This window comes from Cryptomeria japonica, chromosome 7 (assembly GCF_030272615.1).
Source record: "Cryptomeria japonica chromosome 7, Sugi_1.0, whole genome shotgun sequence".
In the NCBI taxonomy this organism is placed as follows: domain Eukaryota; kingdom Viridiplantae; phylum Streptophyta; class Pinopsida; order Cupressales; family Cupressaceae; genus Cryptomeria; species Cryptomeria japonica.
This window is the reverse complement of record NC_081411.1, coordinates 84,902,541-84,927,331: the sequence shown is the minus strand read 5'-3', so window position 1 is coordinate 84,927,331 and position 24,791 is coordinate 84,902,541. Positions and strand designations below refer to the sequence as shown.

At 33.4% G+C, this 24,791-nt stretch overlaps 1 protein-coding gene across 14 annotated transcripts in view; it reads right to left on the bottom strand.

Moving 5' to 3' along the window:
* The window catches only part of LOC131041514 (disease resistance protein RPV1), a 31,182-nt gene extending 13,416 nt beyond the window's left edge, over positions 1-17,766 (bottom strand). For 9 of the 14 annotated variants that reach the window (XM_059208100.1, XM_059208104.1, XM_059208099.1 and 6 more), the window contains exon 1: positions 16,738-17,765. In XM_059208100.1, coding sequence (XP_059064083.1) covers positions 16,738-17,327 — 590 coding nt within the window. In that variant the 5' untranslated portion in view covers positions 17,328-17,765. Of the gene's footprint in view, positions 1-16,737 lie in introns of all 14 variants that reach the window. The other 5 variants (XM_059208096.1, XM_059208095.1, XM_059208094.1 and 2 more) reach the window with 1 other exon arrangement.
* Positions 17,767-24,791: the final 7,025 nt, after the last annotated feature.

The window sequence follows — 24,791 nt, the reverse complement described above, 5'->3', positions numbered from 1 at the left end:
ATTATTTTAAAAATAAAATTTTTGATCATTTAAAAAAAAAAATACATATCTAGAATCTAGATAGTCTCTACTATAATGAGTTTTCATTGTTTAAAAAAATTCCAAAAATTTGGTGTTCAGATATATTTTTCAAGTCTTTATTTTGTATGAAGATTGATTTGGCCTTCAAGTTGCATGTTAAATCAGGTCCAAGCCAAAGGATCGATAGTCCAAGCCATTTCCCAAGCAAAAATCCAAAGGAACAACCGAACCAAAATTCAAAGTTTTTAGAAACAGGATCCCATTTAGGATACAATATCTCGTTTTACTTTTTTACATGATTAAAAATTAAAAAAAGCAAACAAGATCTATTTTAAAAAAGAATGGGATCTCGTTTCTTTTTTTCTTGTTATTTTTTTTAAACTATTAAAAAGAAGCTATTGTAGCATCATAAAATTGTGACCTTGCAATTTTCGATCGCATTTGTTTCTTCACATTGGTGAACGAATCCCTAAGCCTGATTGGAGACTCAAGACATGCTCACATCTTTCGAAACCTACATTTCCTTGCACCCTGCATTGCCTCTTCTTTCTCTCTATCCTAAATTAAGGCAGTAGAGGGACGTGGTGCCCCTGTCCTTGTCCTATTTTGGGCCCCCTCCACTCAAACTTTGCAATTTTGAAGCAGGAAAAGTTTCCCTATGTTGGCCAAGAACAAAAAAATCAGTCAAATAACCCTAATTGACGAATATATAAGATGCATTCTTCTCTCCTATTTGCATAAGATAGGCATACATGAAGTTCAATTGCGATCCTAAGTGAAATCAAGCATTCAAATGTCCATTCAAGCATCCATTGAGCATCTTAAGTCTCCTTTCAAGGCTAGGCATTGCATTCAAGTCAAGGATTCAACCATTGAAGTGGAGATCTCTCTTAACATTCAGTTCTACATATCCTTTCAAAAAACTCTATCAACATTTCAATTGCACCCTATCTTGAGGTGAATTCTATTTCAATCATTTACTTTCATTTACTTGCAAGTACTTTTCATCATTTGGTTAATTCCAAAACCAAGGTTTGACTTGAAGGCAAATCCCCAATCCCAACAACATTTCCTCTCTTTTTTGTGTGTAGGTTGCAGGTGCGCAACAGTATTTGCAGATTCAGGCTTCATTTTCAAAGACAAAAAAAACCCTTTTCGGTGCACAAATTTTTTCGAAAGACTGAGTACACTTTCAACACAATCCCGACAACTTTCGCCCAAATTTGCAGGGGAGCTTCGTTTCGGCCTTTTATTGCTAATTCTGGGTGCACAACTTCATCCCGCATTTCTATCTCAACTTATAATCATTTCTTTGTCGCTTTTACACTTGGTCTTAAATTGCATAATTCAACTTATCCATTCTAAAAGAGGGGTTACTTCCACTTTCCAAATTCATTGTCAATTTACTTAGCATTCAATCTCTTTCTATTGAGATTTAATACTATGAGTCTAGGTCATCAATTTTCATATGAAAGGAGTGATGAAATCCAAATATCCCATGTCAGACAAATTTTATTTCTTCAACCTAGCCTTTTGACCTTTTCTACAAGACATTTTTGCTCAACTAGACACAATTCTATAGAGTATATGGCACTCTGATAAATCAGTTAGCCTTCATTCTCACCCTAGGGGGTTTGCATTGAGATACATCTAACACAACATTTTTTGAGCTTTATCAAACTAGTTGGACTCAGGTTTGAGTTGAACAATGTGTTAATTAACATAAGAAAACCCTATGCTTATTTTTATTGTCGTAGAGGATGCCTCATCCATGAGTATCCTTTTTGTAAATCCAAAACATCTCAACCATAGTAAAAAACCCATTGCATTATCAATTTGGCTTTTGTTAATAATCTTCAAAATTCATCCCTTCTTTCTCACTCCTCTCTTATCCTTGACAACACTCGTTCCACTCCCAATACCCTTCCTCAACCTTGTACGCATCCCCCTCCTTAATTACCATTCCCATGTAGATCCATGCCTTACAAAGACATTGAGATTGTGACCTAGTGTAGACCTTCTAAAATAAAAAAAAATGAGACACCCCTCATTGGTAACAATTCTTCTTCTCAAACAACTCCTTGCTCTCAACATAATAGTCTTGTAAGAAAGCACTAGACTTCCTCTCAGAAACCTCTTAGTAAAGGTCACCTCATGGTCACTCAAAATTTCTTGCCAATGAAATAATTTAACGTGCTACAGTTAAATGAGAAAATTGATTTTAACTCTTTCCAATAAAGTGAAAAATTCAATCTTGGAATTTGTGGGGCTTAACAATCCTCACTCATAACTATCATGTAAAATATTTTATCCAAAATAATCAAATTGATTTCCTCATACTTTGAGAAATGAAAATTGGTGTGATTAATATTTGGATGCTACCCTCACTTCCATCTAGATTGAAGCTCACTTCCTTTTTACCACTCATGTTAATGGTATATGTGGTACAATTATGTGCCTTTCTCCTTGGTTAGTGAACCATATCCTGAGCATTAGATCTTATCACAACCACCATTGTGCTTGGGCTATAATTTTGATCAATGAAACACTATTGAGTTTTTGTTCTACCTATACTCCAACTCCTCATATTGACAACTTTTCTTTGGGAGTGGTTGTACTTTCATCTTCCCAATATTGAGTGCATTTTGGGGGGTGATTTTAACATGATGGAGTATCCTTACGACTATAGTTGGAATTGAGTTACTTGCTTGAATCATTTTTAATTTGAATCTAGGATTTTGGCCCAAATTATTTTTAAAATTCATGACCCCCAAGGTTTTTGGTAAAAATGTGCTTCTGTATACCTCAATGGTTCAATTAAAACAACTATTATGAGGGTACATCAAGAAAAATGATCTAGTTAGACCACTTCTATATATGTCTTGATTGCCCTATTCTACCATCACAAGCTAGTTACCTTGTTTTATAGAATTCTCAACCACTTGCATAGTATATTCTCATTTTTATCACTCTCTCCTCCTCAAGTTTCATCCCCCTCTCTCAAGACCTTACTTACAAGTTGAATTTTATCTCGCCTCAAAATCCAAGATTGCATTGATGGGTCTTAATGACATACAATGAAAGAATTCATTAAATATATAGAGCTCTTTGGCCTCACATTTTTGGGGATTTATATAATGTTTACCTTTAAGGTGTTAAGCCTAGAAATCTAGGAAGGACAATTAGCCAATGGTTGATTTACCTTATCACTATAGGTGATATAAAGAGAATGTGAATGGATGATGACCTATAACCCTCCTCAACACTTAACACAAAATTATTTCTAAAGTATTAGCTTGAAGAATTAAGTATGTCTCTAAAGCAATTGTCCAACCAAAACAAACTATTTTCTTCGAAGGAATATTTATCTTAGACAACTTGGTATTTTCCTAGAAAAAGTCAAATGGGCATTTATAGCTCAACTACCCAAGATGTTCACATTATAAAGCATGACTATGGCAAAGCCTATGACCACCTCTGTTGGCCCTTTATCCTTAAAATGATAAAATGGTTTAGCTTTGGCCCCAAAATCACAAAGAAAATAAATATGTTGATAGTGGATGCTAATGTAACAGTTGCAATTGAGAATATTCTATCTCTCTAATTCCCTTAATAAAAATCCATCCACTTGGGTTGTCCTCTTGTTTCATTCCTTTATGTCCTTTCAATGTATGCTCTTGGATATCTCTTTTGACATACACTCTCTAATTAACTTATTCAAGGTATCTTGCTTCCTATCAATGCTAAATAATTTAACTCACTTTTTTTTATGACAACGTATTTTTCATCCAAAACTCAATAGAGAAATTAACTCAACTCTTATAAGAAATTTGTTGACGATAGCCTACTACTTGGGTTTGCCTTTCTGGCAAAGGCTAGAGGCTAGTTCTCCATGTTGTTAGACTATACTTGCACCTGTAGGGAAAAAAATAATTTAGACTAAATTGTTTTATTCTTTGTGAATGTTCCCTAGGATATCCAAATCCACATTGAAAGAATTCTAAATTGTTAGATCCTAACCCTCCCATCTTCTTGCATAGGCTTACCTTTAAAAATATTGGGAAGGTGTAGGAGTCAGATTGGATGGGGCTCCTAGAAAGAGTTCAAATAAATCTTGTTGGATAGTAAGGTTTCCTTTTGAGTAATGTAGGTAAGCTCTAGTTGCTTAAAGCTTCGATTCAAATCACTTATATTTTATCTTCTGTCTCTTCCATATCCTAGTGATATAGGCTAAGAAGCTCGATCAAATCCAAAGAAGGTTCCTTTGGCCAAGAGTTGAATAGAAAATTAGAATGTCCCTTGAAGACTAGGAGAAAGTCTATTATAATAAGAGATCTGGTGGTCTTAGCATTTGGGACTCTGGCTCCCTAAATCTCGCCCTAATGCCTAAGGTTGGTTGGAGACTTGTGTTTGAAGAAGTGGATTAGACAATGGTCATGAATTATAAGTATCTCTAGGTTGGAGATATCTATGCTTTTTTTACCACTAATGTCCTTCCTAGAGGCTCTCATGTTTAGAAAAATCTACAAAAATCCTAAATACCTTCTCTTAAAGGGTGCTCAATGCAAGTTGGCAATAGGCAGAGGATAAGATTTTGGAAGGATATGTGGCTATCCCCTCTCCTCTTGCAATTTCATTCAATTTGTTCAGCTTTAGAAGTAATCCTCTCAAAGAGGCATGGTATTTATGTGAGTGACTACTGGATTCTTAGTTGTTGTTCTACCTAAGTGGAAATTGAACCTATCTAACTTTGATCTTCATCTGAAGATGGTGGTTGATGAACTTATTAGAATTATTAACAATCTCATATTCTTCAATTTGGATTCTTGAGGATAGGTTGATATGAGCTTTCTCAAAATATGGCAAGTAGCCATTCTACTCTGGTTTTAAATTTTCTTCTCCCTCTCCTCCCCCACTCTTCAACTAGCCCATCATTTAAAGAACAAAAAAATTCTAAATGTATGTTTTTTTTGGTGGATGTGCCTTGGTCAAATCCTAGTTGATCATAATCTTAGGAGGGGTTTTCATTTTGCTAATAGATCAACATGCTATGTATGAGCAGTAAGAAGAAAGCATCAATCAAATTATTTTCACTACCAGTTTTCATGGTTTTAGACAACAAATTTCCCACATGTTCATTTTTTAGTGAGTTTGGAATGGAGATTTAAAAGATTGTGTCTCAAGAAAGTCTTCCCCTTCAAATCATCCCCTTATTAGAAATAATTTGATGGCAAGCTTTGTTCCGTGTTGGTTGGTGCTTGTGGAAACAAAGAAACAAAAAAATATTTAGGGACAGGAAGAATAATTGGGATGCTTTGACTAATGCTATCATGGTTAGTGTCAAGGAAAATATGAGCTTCTTTGAAAGATATAAGCATACTAATCTACCCTTGGCCCTGGATTGGCAAATATGTTAAAAATTGGTGCCTAACAAATTCTCTAGATAGATTCATTACTCCACCTATTGTATTTATAAATTCTATAAAGTGGGCCCCCAAATGCTGGTTGGCTGAAATTGAACATGATGGCTCCTCTAAAGGTAATTCCAGTCGAGTAAGAGGGGGTGGGGTTGAAGAGCATAGAAATCTCATTGTTTTTATCTGTCCTTTTTCCTTGTTATCTTCATATTTGTCTATCTTCCCGTCACCTATTGTTGAAGGAACTCTAATTATTAATAAAAAGTGAAAAGAAGATTAGGATTGGTTATAATACTGAAATACATGATCATTCTGATTGTTCTATGTCCGAAATGGAAGGAGATGGTTAGAGAGGAAGTTGAAGCTGTTATGAGCACGCGGATCTTGGGAGATCGGTGAGATGAAATTAGCAAGACTTTGTTAGTGACCAATCATTTTGATTTAGGTCATTTTGTTTTAATGTTATAAGTGACCTGCAACCTTTTTGTTGTTTTCATAGCCTCTTGGTTGTGAGTGGCCGATAGGCCAAATGAACAAACTTAAATTTCATTATTAGTATGATAATTGATATTTATATGTATGTCCACTTCAACCTGAGATAATAAGATGTACACATTTTTGGGCATGAAGTTTGAATTCAAAAAGAAATCTGTGTTCGTTCTTGTTAATGAAAGAGTAGTATATAGTAACAGTGAGTGTGTAATCCATCACTCGACAACGAAGGAGGCAGAGCCCACTCTGGAATTACTTACTGAATTTCATGGTTTTTCGTAAGTTATTTTAATTTCAATTTTGTGTATTTGATTTAGTTTGAATGTTTGTTAATACGATTGTTTTTCTAGATAATTCATTTTCTATTTCTTGGAGGACTATGTTATGGTGTTGTAATCACTTTGGATTAAACTTGAATGGTTATTCTGATTGATTTACACTAGGCAATATTTTCATCATAGATCTTTTTATTATATGTTTTAAGAGTATTTGATAACTTATTTTTGTAAATTCATATATATAAGAATTAAGTATGGATGGATCATCTAAATGGCATTGAGGAGAAGGCTAAGGTTGTAATCAAGAGAGTTTCTCGTTTGGAGGGACGAGGTTAATTTTCTCAAGAACATTGTTTCTCTACTTGGAAATGATCAAGTTGGGTTTGGAAGAATCATAATAAAAAGACTAAAACATAGAGGATACCATTTCAGGAAAAGATATGCTATGTTAGGTGTGGGTTGAGGTTGAGGGAATAGACCAACATGCTTTATAAAGTTATGTGAACCTCATAAACGAGCCAAGCAATATTTGCAATAAGGTTAGTGCCAAAAAATGGAGGTCAAAGAAAATGCAAAATTTGGAAGCACCAAAGGTGAGTACTCAAATTGCAAAGGATAGAGGAATCTCTTTTTCCATCGATAGTCATGCATGGAATGACTTGGTCACACATTTGAAAGAAAAGGGGTTTTTTCTCAAATAGGCTAGGGAGTGGTTGACTTTCAATCGGGTTAAAAATTGGTGTGAGGAAACTAGAATTTTAAATGTGAACCCAAGACATTGTCAAAAGGCTTCTACCTAGTGATTGTAGAGGATGGAATTAAAAAGGCATGGGTCTTGAACAGTGGCACTTTTTTAATGGGAGGTAGGGGTTTCTATATTAAATATTTTGAACCAAATTTCCATCCTTACACAAAAATATTAATGAAATCCCTATTTGGATAAGATTTTATAATCTTCCAAGGGAATATTGGAATGAGGAAACCCTTAAGAGAATTGGTATTAAACAAGAGTTTTTTTATTAAAGCAGATGAGGAGATTGAAAAGAAAGATTTTAGCATGTATGCTCAAGTATATATCAATTTGAAACCTTACCATCCATTACCGAAACCCATGGAAATTTGAACCAATGCTGGTGTTTGGTGTCAATAGATAGAAGTTGAAGAGTTAATGGAACATTGGAACCAATGTAAGATGGAATGTCACACTGATGCGGATTGTCTGGTATACAAAAGGGTAAGGAATCTACAGAAGAGGGTTTAGTTAATAAGCTCAAGAAATTATTAGAAGGGGTAGATATAGAGGGAAGCACTAGGAAGATTCAGGAGCAACTTGAACTAGAGATCTTTGATGGGTTGATGAGTTCGGACAAGGATTAGGGAAGGAGTGAGAATCATGCCTATTGTAATAATGTTGTAAGAGATGCTTCTCCAAAGGAAAATATGATTGCATCCCCTGTATACAACTAAGTGGGGTTGGGCTTGAGGGGTCATGAAGTTTGTGGTTTTGTCCCAAGTAGGGTCATTTAGGACTTCAAATAAGTGATTTTCTCTACAAAGTGTCCCCTTTCGTACTTCAAATAGTCATGAGAGAAGTATGGAAGGGGATGCTTTGCAGAGAAGAATATCTTCACAAATGTTTCAAGATGAAAACATTGATTAGGTAGTTTCTCTTGTGGGAGAAGCTATTGCAAAAGTGAAAAAGGTCATTGCGGTCATAGGATGTGTTGGGGCCAATTTGAGTGGTGTGGACAGTATGGCATCAAGGAAACTTCCCCTAAGGAGCGTACGCAAGTGATGTCTTGCAAGGATACTCATATGTCCCCTTCAAATCATCCAACAAGGGAGATTAATGATTGTGCAAATCCGAATTTGGATAACTTTTAGAAAAGTGGAAAGGATGATTGGGAATTAGATTCTGTGGAGGAGGATGAAGATTGGAGCTTGGTAGGGGAGGAAGACATACTAGAGAATAGAACCATCATTTAAACCTTGGCTTAAATCAAAGAAAAATAACATGGGTGAGAAGTCAAGGGGCAGGAAACCGAACAAGGTAAAACTTAAAATTGCAGGTTGCACTAAGGGTCAAAGCACACTATTCGTCAGGAAGGACATTAACCTTCTTGAGGAGCCGTGAAAATCCTCAACAGGAGTGTAAGGGGATGTAATTGTTGGATATTTTTGTTAGCATGAGCTTGTATGGTTGTCATTGATGTCAAACTTGGTTATCCATATAGATATTGGTCCAAATATGCTTTGTCAAATCTTGGTTATCTAGATGGATGCTGGTCCAGATATGCTTTGTCAAATCTTGGTTATCTAGATGGATGCTAGTCTAGATATGCTTTGTCAAATCTTGGTTATATAAATGGATGCTGGTGCAAATATACTCTTTTGGGATTGGTTGTGTCATTTTGTATTCAAAGTAGTCCAAAATTCTTGTGGTGCCCTCTAAATATGTTGTTAACCGCATTACATTTTTGTCAATCATGTTCTTTTGGTCTAGATATGTGTTGGAAGATGTGTTGAGATGTTTATTTAGGTCTCACTTTGGTGTATGGATACTTTCATGGAATATTTTGCATTGAAAGCGGTTATATGGTTGATTGGTTGATTATATCTACACATTATGCTTTGTTATGTCTTCTAAAATATGTATTAGTGTTTAGATTGTCAAAACATTCATGGAATGATATTTTATTATATGTTTTGGTTCCCTGTTTCTCCTAGTGTGGACCAATTTAAGTATTTTAGGTCCAAACGACTTATTTTGTGTACTATTGCTTATTCTGTTTTGGTCAACCCTTGATTAGGATTTGAATGTTGGAACTCATATATAAGATATGCGGATGGATAAATTGAGTATGTGTATTGACAACCCAAAAGGACCCAAATTACACACAATTATTTTTCCATTTAATGCATGACAACATTTTATCCAATAACATACAATCGGAGCAGCATTAAATCAAATTTTCATAACTCATCATAATGGAGTTAAACTACTAGCAATACCTTGAAGCATACCTTATGAGCTCTATGAGGTAGTATAGACTTCTTATTAATAGTTTCCTCTCGTTTTCTTAAGGTGCAATGTGAACCCTCCATAGTGGATTTAGTCCCTATCCACCCCTCCAAGGGAATTCTATGGCCTGTGGTGTGAGAGAGACATTGATTCGATCCACCTCCTAAAGACAAAACACCTAAGGTTTTGATTACGTCAAAGTTCAAATAAATAATACATGTCATTCCATATTGAGATTATTCAGGTTGTTATCTATCCATTCCCATTAGAAATTCTCCTTTCCTTGTAATCCATCGAATGGCTAAACAATGAGAACTTCCATCGTCGACATGCAGTTGACCCCTAGGCCCACATGCTCTTGGTGGAATCTATCCAGTTACCCTATATCAACGCGAAAATCCCTCAATTGCATGTAACTAGCAGCATCCATTTTCTAACTAGGGGTACGACTAACAATCTATCGACATATTACACTCCTTAACTATGGTCAATCTCAAGCAGATAAACTTGTCATGTGCAGGTCATGGGATTTAACCTTTAGTGATCACCTCAAATAGAGAGGAATAATTTGTGTTAGAGGAATACAATCCTCTACCTATGCCCTCATAGGGTCCAACTCTATCTGACTGTAGCCATAAAAGTCAGTTCGTGTACTTGCTTAGCACTATAACTAGAAAGAGATTCCTAATTTGGAAGTAGGTAATTTTTGGACCTACCTAATGAAGACTGGGAATGTATATAGTTCACCAAGCATCCAATGATGGCTCCTCAGACTTCTCCCAAAAATGACATAAAGAAAGAAGGTAAATTCATCTATTCCAAGTCCTAAATTCTTTTAGCTAATAATAAGCTGTCGAAGGGAGAAGAAAGAAAGTATGAGCATTCCTTGGCCACCCATTCTCAAATACTAATTTAGTGTTTCCATTCTCATGGTGCATAAAAGAATTTGCAATTGTTCTATTTTTTATTGCACCGTAGGTTGGCTTTAAAAGTTGTGCATGGGAGGATCATACCTTATCTAGAAACACTCCTCAGATGTACTAAAGTTGACCAATTCTTTTCTTAAATAAATCAGTTTGCAATTTCCTAGACAACATACTTCTACTACGATGTTTGTAATTTTTCTAGTGGATGTCCTCTTTCCTTATGGTTATGCAAGGCTGTAATTATTTTAATTGCATGTCTTAGTCATTTTAAACTATCATTTATTTAAGATAAAGTATTCAATAGTCAATTAGGCTATGTTCAGGCTATTTTGAGAGGATTGTTTGAACATAGAAACACTAGATTTTCTTTTTTGTTGTCCTCATACTAAATTTGTGTGGCAATGTTGGAGTTATTGTGCATGTGACAAACATACGCCATGAGACCTACCTATGAAGTAAGATTGCATTGCATACTATAATTTGTTTAATGGCACGAAAACTTCTAGATTTACTTTAGCCATCTACATTTGACAATTTAGAGTATGAGATAGTAGAACAAATATATGAATGTGAGATTTGTTGAAATCCATTCGAACTATAACTAATGGTTATATTCCTTTAAGGATCTCATGACCAAATTCGGGTATGTCTAGGATCATGGTGGGCCAAAAAAGCCCTCAAGTGGCAATGAAAATCAGAAAAATAGATTTAGGCACATTGACGTAAAATTTTGAATAAGTTACCAATATTATTTCAAAAATATGTAAGAATAGAATTTGTAGCAAAGTGGATGTAGTTTCTAAGCTAATAGTTTTTTTTAAAGTGAAAAAAATCTATTTGATGAAAATTTGAAATTTCAATGCAGTATCACTAAAATTTCAAGAAAAAGGCAAGAAGTAGGTGTCTATTTGACCACGCTAACCACAACCAAATCATAATATTTTTTAATTATAATTTTTTAGTAAAATATTTTAAAAATATAAAAAACGCGTCTGTCTAACCACCATTACTTGGTCAAAACTTTATTAAAATCATTTTTTCTTTTTTTAATACAATAGTATACGAAGCATAAAATGTGACACCAATACTTGTCTAGAAGTATTGTCTTTTTTGTTTTTGTTTTTGTTTCGAATATAGTCATAGAATCACATAACAGTAATAATAGCTGTCAATTTTAAACAAACATATATGCGTCATTTTTCACTTTCTTTGGTTTTATTCTTTTGGAGTTCTAAATATTTTGAAACAAAAAAATTAGTATTTCTTAAAAATAAATATGACAATAGTAAGAAAGTATTTAAAGTTTTAAATTATAAATAAAATTGAAAATTTATATATGAATGTTTACAATTAGTAAGCAAAAGTAACAAAATTGTAAGAATATTATAATTTATATAAAATATCTTATAAATTTGATAGAACTATAATTAAATTTATAAATCTTTTATTAAAGAATTGACACAGCATCCAAAGTGTGTATTAGTCATTATTAATCATATAAAGGTATTGATATAATATTAGACGCCGACCCTTTATATGAGTAATTGTAGCAATCTTGAATGTCATGCTCGTTGACATGTTGAACTACAACTTTTTGTTGAGTATAGAACTGACATTCATACTAATATACCCTAGCAACTATCAATAAGACCTTATTTTTCTAAGGAATCTAAACTTAGAACTTTTTCAAACTATACAATGAAACAGACAAAATATCATAATTAATATATTCCTTTTCAATGTACTTTCTATAAAAGCAATAGTGATCAGATCAAACACCATTGTACAATACAACGCCTTTAATTATCCATCAAATTTTAAGAATAGATTTCCATACACCTTAAATAAAATATCTTATAAATTTGATAGGAGAACTATAATTGAATTTATAAATCTTTTATTAAAGAATTGACACAACATCCAAAGTGTGTATTAGCCATTATTAATCATATAAAGGTATTGATATAATATTAGATGACGACCCTTTATATGAGTAATTGTAGCAATCTTGAATGTCATGCTCGTTGACATGTTGAACTACAATATTTTGTTCAGTATAGAATTGACATTCATACTAATATACCCTAGCAACTATCAATAAGACCTTATTTTTCTAAGGAATCTAAACTTAGAACTTTTTCCAACTATAAAATGAAACAAACAAAATATCATAATTAATATATTCCTTTTCAATCTACTTTCTATAAAAGCAATAGTGATCAGATCAAACACCATTGTACAATACAACTCTTTTAATTATCCATCAAATTTTAAGAATAGATTTCCATACACCTATTTACTTTAAGACCTAACTTTGATAATTTGAACTATACCCGAAATATCGTTGGACTAAAAGGAGCAACTTGAATTTCTCTTTTGAGTAGGATTTCTTTCCATTTCATCATACATATGGATGTTGATTGACATATGCTAATGAAATTTGTATGATACAAGAGGATAAACAAAACTAAAATAATTCATATGTAACATATTCAATTTGGATGACGAAATGGGCACACAATTTGAATTCAAATTAATTCAATTGAAATGCTCTGGACATATTGAATTCAAAATTAACTCAATTGAAATGCTTTGGACATATTGAATCAAATTTTGATATGATTTCTGTAATAATAAAATGTTATGTCAACACAAGTCATGAATTAAGGATGTATTGCTTGTTGGAGTAAAATTAACTCCAACTAAGGCTGACTTAGCACATGCAACTTTTTATTTGACTACCTATTGTTCAATTCTACCCTTTATTTATGGAACAGTGCTCATGCAAGTTGTTTGTAATAAACTAACCTAAGAGAACAATTGTTAGCACATATGCTTCCTCAGATCTTCCTTCATTTCTTCAGATCTGTCTTCATTTCCTCCATAACTTCTTCATTGAAAGCAATGGTTAACTTTGTATAAATCATGCATTCCACAGATTGTAAATTAGACACAATAAATTAATATAATTCCATTCGTGCAGCTCTATTTTTTCTTCTTTGTTTTCTCTGCAAGTTTGTCTTCTTTTTCCAGCTAGATCTGTATTCCGCTATGCAGAAAATTTAACATGGTATCAGAGCTTGAGAGATAGAAGGAAGGACAAATTATTTGCATACAGATTTATGAAGAATGGAAGCTTACGCAAACCTTTGTTTCTAGAGCACACTCCTTGCTTCATTTGTTCATGTTTTTTTTTTTGCACGAGCCTTGCCTTCATCTTCTCCTTTGGGACACATCATTTTAGTGGACTTGTTATGCCTCTCCTTTGTCATATTATGAAAGAAAATTTCTATTGTTAGTGCTAATCTTCTTGGTTTTGTTTCAAGTTTGATCAATTCACAATTGGCACCTGAATTTCGACTAGCAACTTCTTCTTGCATGGTTGAGTAGTATCGTTGGGTCACTCGTGCAGATTCACGTGCCACGTGCATCTTTGAATGTCAAATGTTTTGCCTTTATTTGCCATATGATTATTGTTTGAGTAGTGTCATTGAGGGCACTCATGCATATTCTTGATCTTGATCATCATCTTAGCTTTTGAGGAGGTTATTCATTCAACACTATGGCAATTATCATTTGACAGTTGTCCACACTTTTCTTGTATCTCAAAGGATTTTCTTTTGCACTTCTTATAATTTCATCTTTGTAATTTTGAGGGGGGGTTTTGTTCCCACTGGGTTTTCCCTCTTTCATTTTCTCCTTAGTTGGAATTAAGGGGCCGGGGGGGGGGGGTTGTTGGAGCAATGTTAATTCCAACTAAGGCTGACTTAGCACATGCAACTTTCTATTTGACTGCCTATTGTTCAGTTCTACCTGTTATTTACGAAACAGTGCTCATGCAAGCTGTTTGTAATAAGCTAACCTAAGAGAACTATTGTTAGCGCTCATGCTTCCTATGATCTGCCTTCATTTCTTTAGATTTGTCTTTGTTTCCCCCATAGTTTTTTCCTTGAAAGCAGAGGTTAGCTTTGTATAAAATCATGCATTCCATAGATTATAAATTATAGACACAATGAATTAATATAATTTCATTCTTGCAGCTCTGTTTTTCTTCTTTGTTTTCTCTACAAAGTTGTCTTCTTTTTCTAGCTAGATTTGTATTCTACTATGCAAAAAATTTAACATTGCTGACTCTGTAATAATAAAATGCTTCGTCAACACAAGTCATAAATTAGGGATATCTTGCTCCACTCTATGGTTTTTATCTTCTCTTTTTATACATCTTTGTAGCTTCGACCATGAGGTTTCAAATTAACAGCAAGAAGACTTGAAAGTATTCATGCATGGAAACCAAAAACCCATGTAATGGCAACCTAACCAAACAATGAAAGTATATTTGAAGATTACGGATAGCGATTCCTTTATTGGTTGGTGCACTAAAGAATGCAAAATAACAACTAAAACTATGGTTAAACTGTGAAAGATGCCCTTTAATGAAGGGAAACATAATTCACATCATGAGTTGCATGTCCGACGAAAAATTGAGTTGCAAAATAAAGTCCAAGAAACATATTATCAAGTGCACACCTATATAAAGAAAACAAAAGTTCAATTTTGAAAAATAACTGTTTCCCTCTATGATGGGCACAAGTGTGTATAAGGCAGATCAGGCTTATGATACAAGGGTCAAAATTGCATTGTTAAAGTGCATGGTCTAAAAAAAAAAAATGATCTAACTTAAAAGTTTGAAAAATAGAAGGAATATCTCCAAAATCAAAATCATTTACACGGGGTGTTCCTTTTGTAAAGTAAATCAAAATCACAACCAGTGTGACAAAGACAATAGACGAAATATAGATCCAAAAACATCAGGATTTTAGGCTCAATAATAGGTCACACATTATAACAAATCCCACATTTTTCTATCACAGCCTCAAACACAACACGTAGTTCGCAAAAACATGGAAACTCTTCAGAACTACCTCTTGCTCTAACATATCAATGTAAAGATAGTCTAGCCCACTGAAAGCTGAAAGAAAATAATCTGTAAAGCGTAAACTCTTCAGAACTACCTCCTGCTCTCACATATCAATGCAAAGATAGTCTAGCCCACTGAAAGCTGAAAGAAAATAATCGTTGTACAAGTACCAATCTAGACCATGAAACTAACACCCGTATGTTCAAAACCCAAGCCATTAGATTTGGTACCCACTTAATAAAATCCTATACCTACTTCAGAAGTAGTCTCTGCTCTCGCATATCAATGAAAAGTTGGACTGTCCAAATGAAAGGGCTCAAAATTAAATCCTTGTTTCAGTACCAATCTTGACAAAAATTCAGCCAACGAAATGAAAAATTCAACCCTGTACTTAGTTCAAAAACACCTACTGTTCACATTTCAAAACTAATTTATCAAGAGAGTTAGGAAAACACCCAGATGAAGGGATTGTAAAAAAAGAAGAGATATGTTGATTCAGTCCCATTTGAGTATAAAAATTTCTCAAGAGAGTGAGGAAATGTTGATAATACATAACAAAACAAATGATGCGATGGCGTACAGATTCCAAAACATTAAAGTCGCTGAAACCATATCAAGTGGCATACCTCAAGATTCTACATAAATTGTATCCTGCTGTCAACACCGCCGATAAGAGAAAAAAATCGCAGATTTTGCAAAATTTTCTTACTAAACCCTATCACATCTGAATTTTTTTGAATGAGAGGAGCCAATACTATTTCCCTACAGTTGTTTCAATCTATTCACAGTAAACGACAAATCAAACTCCCTGTAGTCGCTATTGCAATCTAGGTGTTCAGAATAAATGAAAAGTGGATCTAAAAATATCGTAGCTTTAGGGCTAATGAAATTTGATCTGTTCATAGATCCCACAACAAGATTTTGAAAGCCTCTTAACGAAAATATTGAATCCAAGTCCAAATTTGTTTTCAAAAGTGAGACGAAGAATATTTCTAAATGCACAGTTTCGGAATTTTATTCGACATGAGAAATAGGACAACGCTCATCCTATATGGTCCATCGACTAATTAAATTGAAATTTGTGAGAAAGAGATAAAATAATGATTAAAATAGACTTTGACCGCAGAAATTTTGATTAAATATTGAGACAGAATTTTATTGGACTCTTAAAATGTAGATTCTTATATTAAATCATTTTCCTAATAAATATATCTATATATTTTTTATCATCACAATAAACACCAAAAACTTTATCTTATAAAAATAAGTCTTCCAATTTTCATATACATAAAAACTACTAAAACTATAAAATCAAACTTCAAAAAATAATGTATAATATTTGTATACATTTTATTAAAAAAATATCATTTAAAAAAAATTATATATTAAGAATAAATCTTCCAAACAAATAACTCTAATTTATGTCTCTAAACATTATTAAAAACAAATATATTTAAAGTTACTAAATACAATACTTCATTTCAATCTTTTAAATATTATCACATAAATTTCAAATTTCACTTTTAAAAGACATAAAATTCCACTTACAGAGATAACTCTCAACTTATTGAAACACACTACACTAGACATCAAATCTGTAAGTGGATGAAAGAATGCAAACAAAGAAACATGAGCGGGAGGAAGGGTTTTGAAGGGTACGTACTCAATATTGTTAATGATGCTCCCATGACGCACTGAAACCACCTGGAGAGCCCTTTTCCACCGCTGAAGCACTTCTGGAGTGTATCTACCTTTCCTTCCATGCTCGGCGAAGGCCTTTGCATATTTTCCGTTTCCTCCATCAACCCATCTTAAATCAGAAGGCTCAACATGATAGAAGATAGGGATTATTTTAGTCCTCGTTTCCATCATAAATGCCAGTTCGGCCAAACACCAGGGAGATTGTGCATAATGCTCAGAAAATATGGCGATATGAAGTGAAGCACTAGCCATGGCTTCTTCTATGGCTGTAGGGATGAGATCCCCTTGTTTCAGCTCATCTTTGTCCAAAAACACTCTCAGTCCTGTGGCATTCAGAGAATTGTAGATTTTGCTGGCCAATGTATGCTTAACATCTTTTCCACAATGATTTATGAATACATCGTATTTCACTCCAGATGAGGATGCAATAGAAGAAGACTCTAGTGGTATTATGGGACCAAAAGCAGAAGTAGGGAGAGCAATTTTTAGGCCATCGGAATCATTTCGTAGGGGATATTTGGGTTTTCCACCAGTGGTAGAAGAAGCAGCCATGGATACAGATTGAAACAAAGGAGAGTGATAAAAGCAGCTTTCCTATAAATTGAGGTGGACGGGAACAGGGAAAACAAATCAAAGCTGTCTTAAAGCAAAAACCCTTGAAATACAGGATGCTAATACTATTATTGAATCAATAGGATGTCCGCCAGAGGTAGAAGTAAATGCCACAGAGATAACTAAATTCCAAAAAGACAACCAAGAAATACGAAAAAAGGGCCTGGTGTTTGCTACAAATTAAGGCAGACAGAAATAAGGAAAACGACAGGTAAGGAGTAGAGAAGTTTCTTGAATTGGAATTGAATTGGAATTGAATTGCATATTAATAAAGATGAAAGAAGAGAGAGCGGACTACGAAACAGAGATATGTCCGGGAAAACGACAGGTAAGGAGTAGAGAAGTTTCATTCTCTCTTTCGACGACTGTGCCACCAAACCAAGTGAAGTGGTCATTTACAGACGAAAGCGCGTGGAAAGGGGAGACGAGTGGTGAACATCATGTTATCTCTTAAGATGACTTTGCTCAGTAAAGCACGTGAAAGGTCGAGTACGATTCTTTTAACTTGTCTTACAAGAAATGGATTCACGCACGAAAGCGCGTGAAAAGAAGAGATAACCATGACCCACGCATAATTATTACACTCCGTACACTAAACAATTTTCAATTTAAAAAGGGAAAAGAAAGTTTCTTTTACAGTTCATATACATACTTGAGGCATCTAGGGGTGAGGATCAATAGTTGTGCATTCTAATTTCTCACTTTTCAAAATCTTAGGTGGAAATTTCAAATCACTTCCAATTTTTTACACCAGCTTACTTGGCAAGTCCCCTCCTTATAACTAAGTTTTCAAGGCCACACCATCAAATATGATGCCACATTGGCATGTTTTTGGTCAAAGTATAGGGTGAGACCAATAGGCATGCAAAAGGGACCCCAATACTTGTGAAGTTGATGTGGCATCACATGATTGGTTGTTTTTTTACAACAAATGATATATTTCTTTCCAATATTGGTACTCATCATTAGCAATAACAACTTTAAAGTCACAACTATTGATGCAATGTTGTGCAAAAATTGGACATTAAATCAGCAAGTATGGGGGTAATGTTGTACAAAAATTGGTCATTAAATGATTAAATATGGGGTTTTAAATTAACAACTTCTATCACAAGAATTGAAATGCAATGCAATATTGTACAAAAATTAGACATTAAATCAACAAGTATGGGGGTAATGTTGTACAAAAATTGGACATTAAATCAGCAAGTAGGGGAAGAGCACAAGTCGCCGTAATAGCTAACTTCGCGCACCCACAGATCCTAAACGATATATTGAATTTTGATTTTTTTTTTGGTTGTCTTCGTATGCGACTTAACTTCTTAAACCTATTGATTTGGCTTTTGGGTAGTAACGATCCGATCTCTATGGGTCGTTATGCGTCAAAATGTCAAAAAGTGGTCATTTCAAAGTGTCGACCGATACTTGACCTCTTTTGTGCCAATACCCGCACACCAAAACACCAATATCCATTTATAAAATACCTAAAAACTAAAATATTTTCCACCTTTTTATAAAATATAATTAACCTAAAAAAATCATGACATGCATATAATTAAAAAAATGCTCAATGTAAAAATGTTTAAAATGGGTGGTCAAAAAACATGTTGACCACCCATAACCCCCTTCCTGCGGAGGTATGGTGGCCCCACGTGGCACGAACTCCCGCTATCTTTTTTGCCCTAAAAACTTAGGGAAATAAAGAATTTTGAAGGTATTTGCACTCGCAACCTTCCGTCGACGGCCTCCTCCGCAAGCTTGGCCTCCTCTGCAACCTCCATCGGCAACCTCCTCCGCAACCTCGATGTCCTCTGCAACCTTCGTCGGTGGCCTCCTCCGTAACCTCGGCTCCTAGGTAATAATAACTTGTCCTCCTTGCATATTGGATGTCCAATGACGCTTTTGCTCCTTTGCAGCTGCATAATGCTTTGTCTATTGATGAATTCTCTATTTATAATGTCGAAATCATTGCAGTTAATGCGAAAAAAATTGATTATTGTTCATAATAGTTTGAAACCCCTTCATTATTTATCATTTCCTTTTATGGGTGCGTTGTTAAATGGTTTCTCTCTATTTATAATGCCAAAATCATTACAGTGAATGCGAAAAAAATGACTATTGTTTATAATTGTTCGAAACCCCTTCGTTATTTATCATTTCCTTATATGGGTGTGTTGTGAAATGGTGTCTCTCTGTTTATAATGCCGAAATCATTACAGTGAATGCGAAAAAAATTGATTATTGTTTATAATTTTTCGAAACCCCTTCATTATTTATCATTTCCTTTTGTGGGTGCGCTATTAAAAGGTGTCTCTCTGTTTATAATGCCGAAATCATTATAGTGAATGCAAAAAAAATTGATTATTGTTCATAATAGTTCAGAACCCCTTCATTATTTATCGTTTCTTTTTATGGGTGGGCTGTTAAATGGTGTCTCTCTCTTTATAATGTCGAAATCATTACAATGACTGCAAAAATAATTGATTATTGTTCATAATAGTTTGAAACCCCTTCATTATTTATCGTTTCCTTTTATGGGTGTGTTGTTAAATGGTGTCTCTTTGTTTATAATGTCGAAATCATTATAGTGGCTGCGAAAATAATTGATTATTGTTTATAATTGTTTGAAACCCCTTCATTATTTATCATTTCTTTTTATGGGTGTGTTGATAAATGGTGTGTCTTTGTTTATAATGCAGACATCAGTACAGTGAATGCAAAAGTAATTGATTATTGTTCAGAATTGTTCAAAACCCCTTCATTATTTATCATTTCCTTGTATGGGTGCGTTGTTAAATTGTGTTTCTCTGTTTATAATGCCGAAATCATTACAGTGCATGTGAAAATAATTGATTATTGTTCATAATTGTTTGAAACCCCTTCATTATTTATCATTTCTTTTTATGGGTGCAATGTTAAATGGTGTCTCTCTGTTTATAATGTCGAAATCATTACAGAAAATGCAAAAAAGATTGATTATTGTTCATAATTATTCGAAACCCCTTCATTATTTATCAATACATTTATACAAATATACATATATACACACACATACATGTGTGTGTACACGTGGCACGAACTCCCGTTATCCTTTTGGCCCTAAAAACTTAGGGAAATGAAGATTTTTTGTGGCATTTTCATTGTTTGCTCTGCCTTCAATTTGTTAATATACTCACTGTAAATATTATCAGGCATACCATACATTACTTCCAATAAATTTCATATGAGAAATACAACAACATCATTCAGCCATTTACTCATTTTATTTTCAGCTATATGGTTATTGTCTATATTATAATGCATACAGAAATAGAGACACAATACCATTTTATTTTTTTCAAAGATGTTCAATGATGAGTTACAGAAATAGATTTGTTTTTCATCATTTATCTCAATGGCATTGAGGGTTTCATTTCAATGATCTCTCTCTGTATATATATTTATACGGTAGCATTTTTTTTGTTGTTGAAAGATGTTCAATGATGTAATTGTTCACTATCTAGTAGAATATCAACAATATCCAATTTTCAATCACATCACAGTTCACTATCTCGTGCTTCTAGTTTCTCTCCTTGTTATATAATGTTTCAAGTTTTCTACCTATGTCTGTGTGTCTACACACACACACACACACACACACAATTACATACTTATAACTCCTGCATGGCTTTTTTGAGTTCTCTAACTATATTGTTATTGTTATATAATGTTTCAAGTTTTGTACCTCTCTCTCTCTCTCTCTCTCTCTCTCTCTCTCTCTCTCTCTCTCTCTCTCTCTCTCTCTCTCTCTCTCTATATATATATATATATATCTCTGTGTGTGTGTGTGTGTGTGTGTGTGTGTGGACACACATTACAGGTACATACTTACAACTCCTGCATGGCTTTTTTGAGTTCTCTGGCTACATGGTTATTGTCTATATTATAATGTATGCACAAATAGAGACACAATACCATTTTATTTTGTTGAAAGATGTTCAATGATGAGTTACAGAAATAGATTTTTTTTCATCATTTGTCTCAATGGCATTGAGGGTTTCATTTCAATGATCTATCTCTCTATATATATTTATACGGTACCATTTATTTTTTGTTGAAAGATGTTCAATGATGGAATTTTTCACTATCTAATAGAATATCAGCAATATCCACTTTTCAATCACATCACAGTTACATATTTTACTCCTGCACCTCATGTTTTTAGTTTGTCTCCTTGTTATATACAGTTTCAAGTTCTCTGCCTATATGGTTATTGTCCATATATATATGTATACATGTATACATATATATATACGCTCATATATATATATATATATATATATATATATATATATATATATATATATATATATATATATATATACATATACATGTATATGTATATGTATACATGAAGAAACACACAATAGCATAATATGTTCTATAACGATAGTTGATGCGAGTTCTCTAGCTATATGGTTATTGTCTATATATATTTTTATATGTATATGGACAATAGCCATATAGCCACAGAACTTGTTGTAATCAATAACAGTTTCCTTATTCAAGGGCGGTCATTTAGATTGGTACACATTGAATAACTAAATTCCTTCTACAGTCAATGTTAAATGTTATAAATATTTCAATTTAAATTATACTGTTTTTAGTAAACCAACATTTCTTTCAATATAGTCATTGTAAATAATATTAACAGCCATGTTGGATGTCCAATGATGGTTTATGCTCCTTCGTAGTTGCATTATGCTTTGTATATTGACGATTTCTTTGTATGCGGTTTACAATTTCATTTCAATGCTCTCTTACAATTTAGTGTGCCTATATTTTTGTCATCCACACACACACATACATATATGGTTATTGTCCAGACACACACACACACACACACACACACACACACACACACAGAGATACAATTCGAAGCAATGAAGGTCTGCATATTCAATATGACATGAACGAATGTTTCCCACAAAAATTCAAATTTGAAAATTGGTAGCTACCACAATTTAATGCATTGCGCATTCGAATTATATTATAAGACAAAAATTTTCATGTCACTTTAATTACAATCCAATTCATTGCATATTTCTGAGTTCTGCAAATTCCCTTTGCACATTCCTTAGGTAACTCTTTCTTTGCAATATATATGTACGTTATACATATGCATATGTATGTACATGTGCATATGTGCAATTCTATGTACATGTGTGTATGTATGTAGCTGGATATGTATATGTATGTAATTATGCATTCAATAATGTATGGATGATTTGTTGTTACAACGTTACGCTACCCTCGATTATTGTTGTTTTTTGCAGGCGTGCTAGAGCATCGAGGGAAGAACCATACTTGTGGAAGATCATCATATCATTGTAAATGTGTTTATTAACACACTTCAATTCTTTGGAGATTGTGCTTTTAATGCTTACATTTTATATTAATTTGTGTAGATATCTTAGGTAGTTATGCATTTCTTATTAAATGTGTTTATTAACACACCTTAGTTTGTTTTGCATTTTGTTGTGATTGTTATGGCAAGCAATGATCTAGGACTCACTATGTCAAAGACAACAAGCATGCCTCTCAGGTAAAGTCTATATGACTTTACTTTGGCAATGATCTAGTAGACAATGCAATTTGTGAATTGTTTATGTTTCAATTTCTGAATTCTTTGTGTTTTATTTGTTTAAATTTCTCACTTAGTTCATATGTTTCAATCTTCTCTTTGTTGGAATTGTACTTTCGCAATGATCTAGTAGACAATGCAATTTCTGATTTGTTTATGTTTCAATTTCAGAATTTTGATCTTTTTCAATTTGTTTAACTCATCATTGAACATCTTTCAACAACAAAAAAATGCTATCGTATAAATATATAGAGAGAGACATATCATTATGCACACACACACACACACACACATAGGTACAAAACTTGAAACATTATATAACAAGGAGAGAAACTACAAGCACGAGATGCATGAGTGGAAGATGTAACTGTGATGTGATTAAAAAGTGGATATTGTTGATATAGTATGAAGATGCAGATTCATTTCTCAAATGAGTAAATGGTTGAATGATGTTGTTGTATTTCTCATATGAAATTTATTGGAAGTACTACATGGTATGCTTGATAATATTATTTACACTAAGTGTATTAACAAATTGAAGGCAGAGAAAACAATGAAAATGCCACAAAAAATCTTCATTTCCCTATGTTTTTAGGGCAAAAAAGATAGCGGGATTTCAACATATTTTTTTACCACCCATTTTAAACTTTGTAATAAAAGTTGTCTAGCCTGGTATATATATATATATATATATATATATATCTGTGTGTGTGTGTGTAGTCACTGCAAGTAATAGTATCAGGCATACACATTATTGTAATGATAAATAATGAAGGGGTTCCGAACAATTATGAACAATAATCAATTTTTTTCGCATTCACTGTAATGATTTTGACATTATAAACAGAGAGACACCATTTAACAACGCACCCATAAAAAGAAATGATAAATAATGAAGGGGTTTCAAAGAAAACGAAAAGATATTCAGTTGTTTTGCCATTCTCTATGATGATTTTGGCGTTATTAAACATTCTTTGTGAGGATTTTGGCATTATTAAACTGTAAGAGAGCATTGAAATGAAATTGTAAACCACATACAAATAAATCATCAATAGACAAAGCATAATGCAACTAGGAAGGAGGTAAACCATCATTGGACATTCAATATGGTTGTTAATATTATTTACAGTGACTATATTGAAAGAAATGCTAGTTTATATTATTTACAGTGACTATATTGAAAGAAATGCTGGTTTATTGAAAACAGTATAATTTGAATTGAAAGATTTATAGCATTTAGTTAACAATATTCATTGAACAGAGGGAATTTAGTTACTTTGTGTGTACCAACCTAAATGTGCGCCCTCGAGTAAGGAATGTGCAGAGGGTATTTGTAGAGCTCAAGAATATGCAATGAATTGGATTGTAGTGAAAGTGACACGAAATTTTTTGTCTTATAATATAATTCAAATGTGCAATGCATTCGATTGTGGTAGCTAGCTATTTTCAAATTTAAATTTTTGTGGGAAACAGTCGGTCATGTCATATTAAATATGCAATCCTCCATTGCTTCAAATTGTTCAATTTTTTTCCCTGCTTTGAATGAAACTTGGTTTTTTAAATTGGATTTTATGCAAATTCTTGGATATTGGGGAGCCTTACACTAGTTGTTGCAAATGCAAGTACCAAATGCAGATCCATTTAATGCATAAAGTTGTGAAGTGATATTTGGAAGAATGTACACTTGAGTGTCTAAGAAGTTTACAATTGATTGTTTTTATGTCATGTAATGCACCAATAGCTGTGCATATGTAATTGTAATTGGAGTACATCTGTACTCT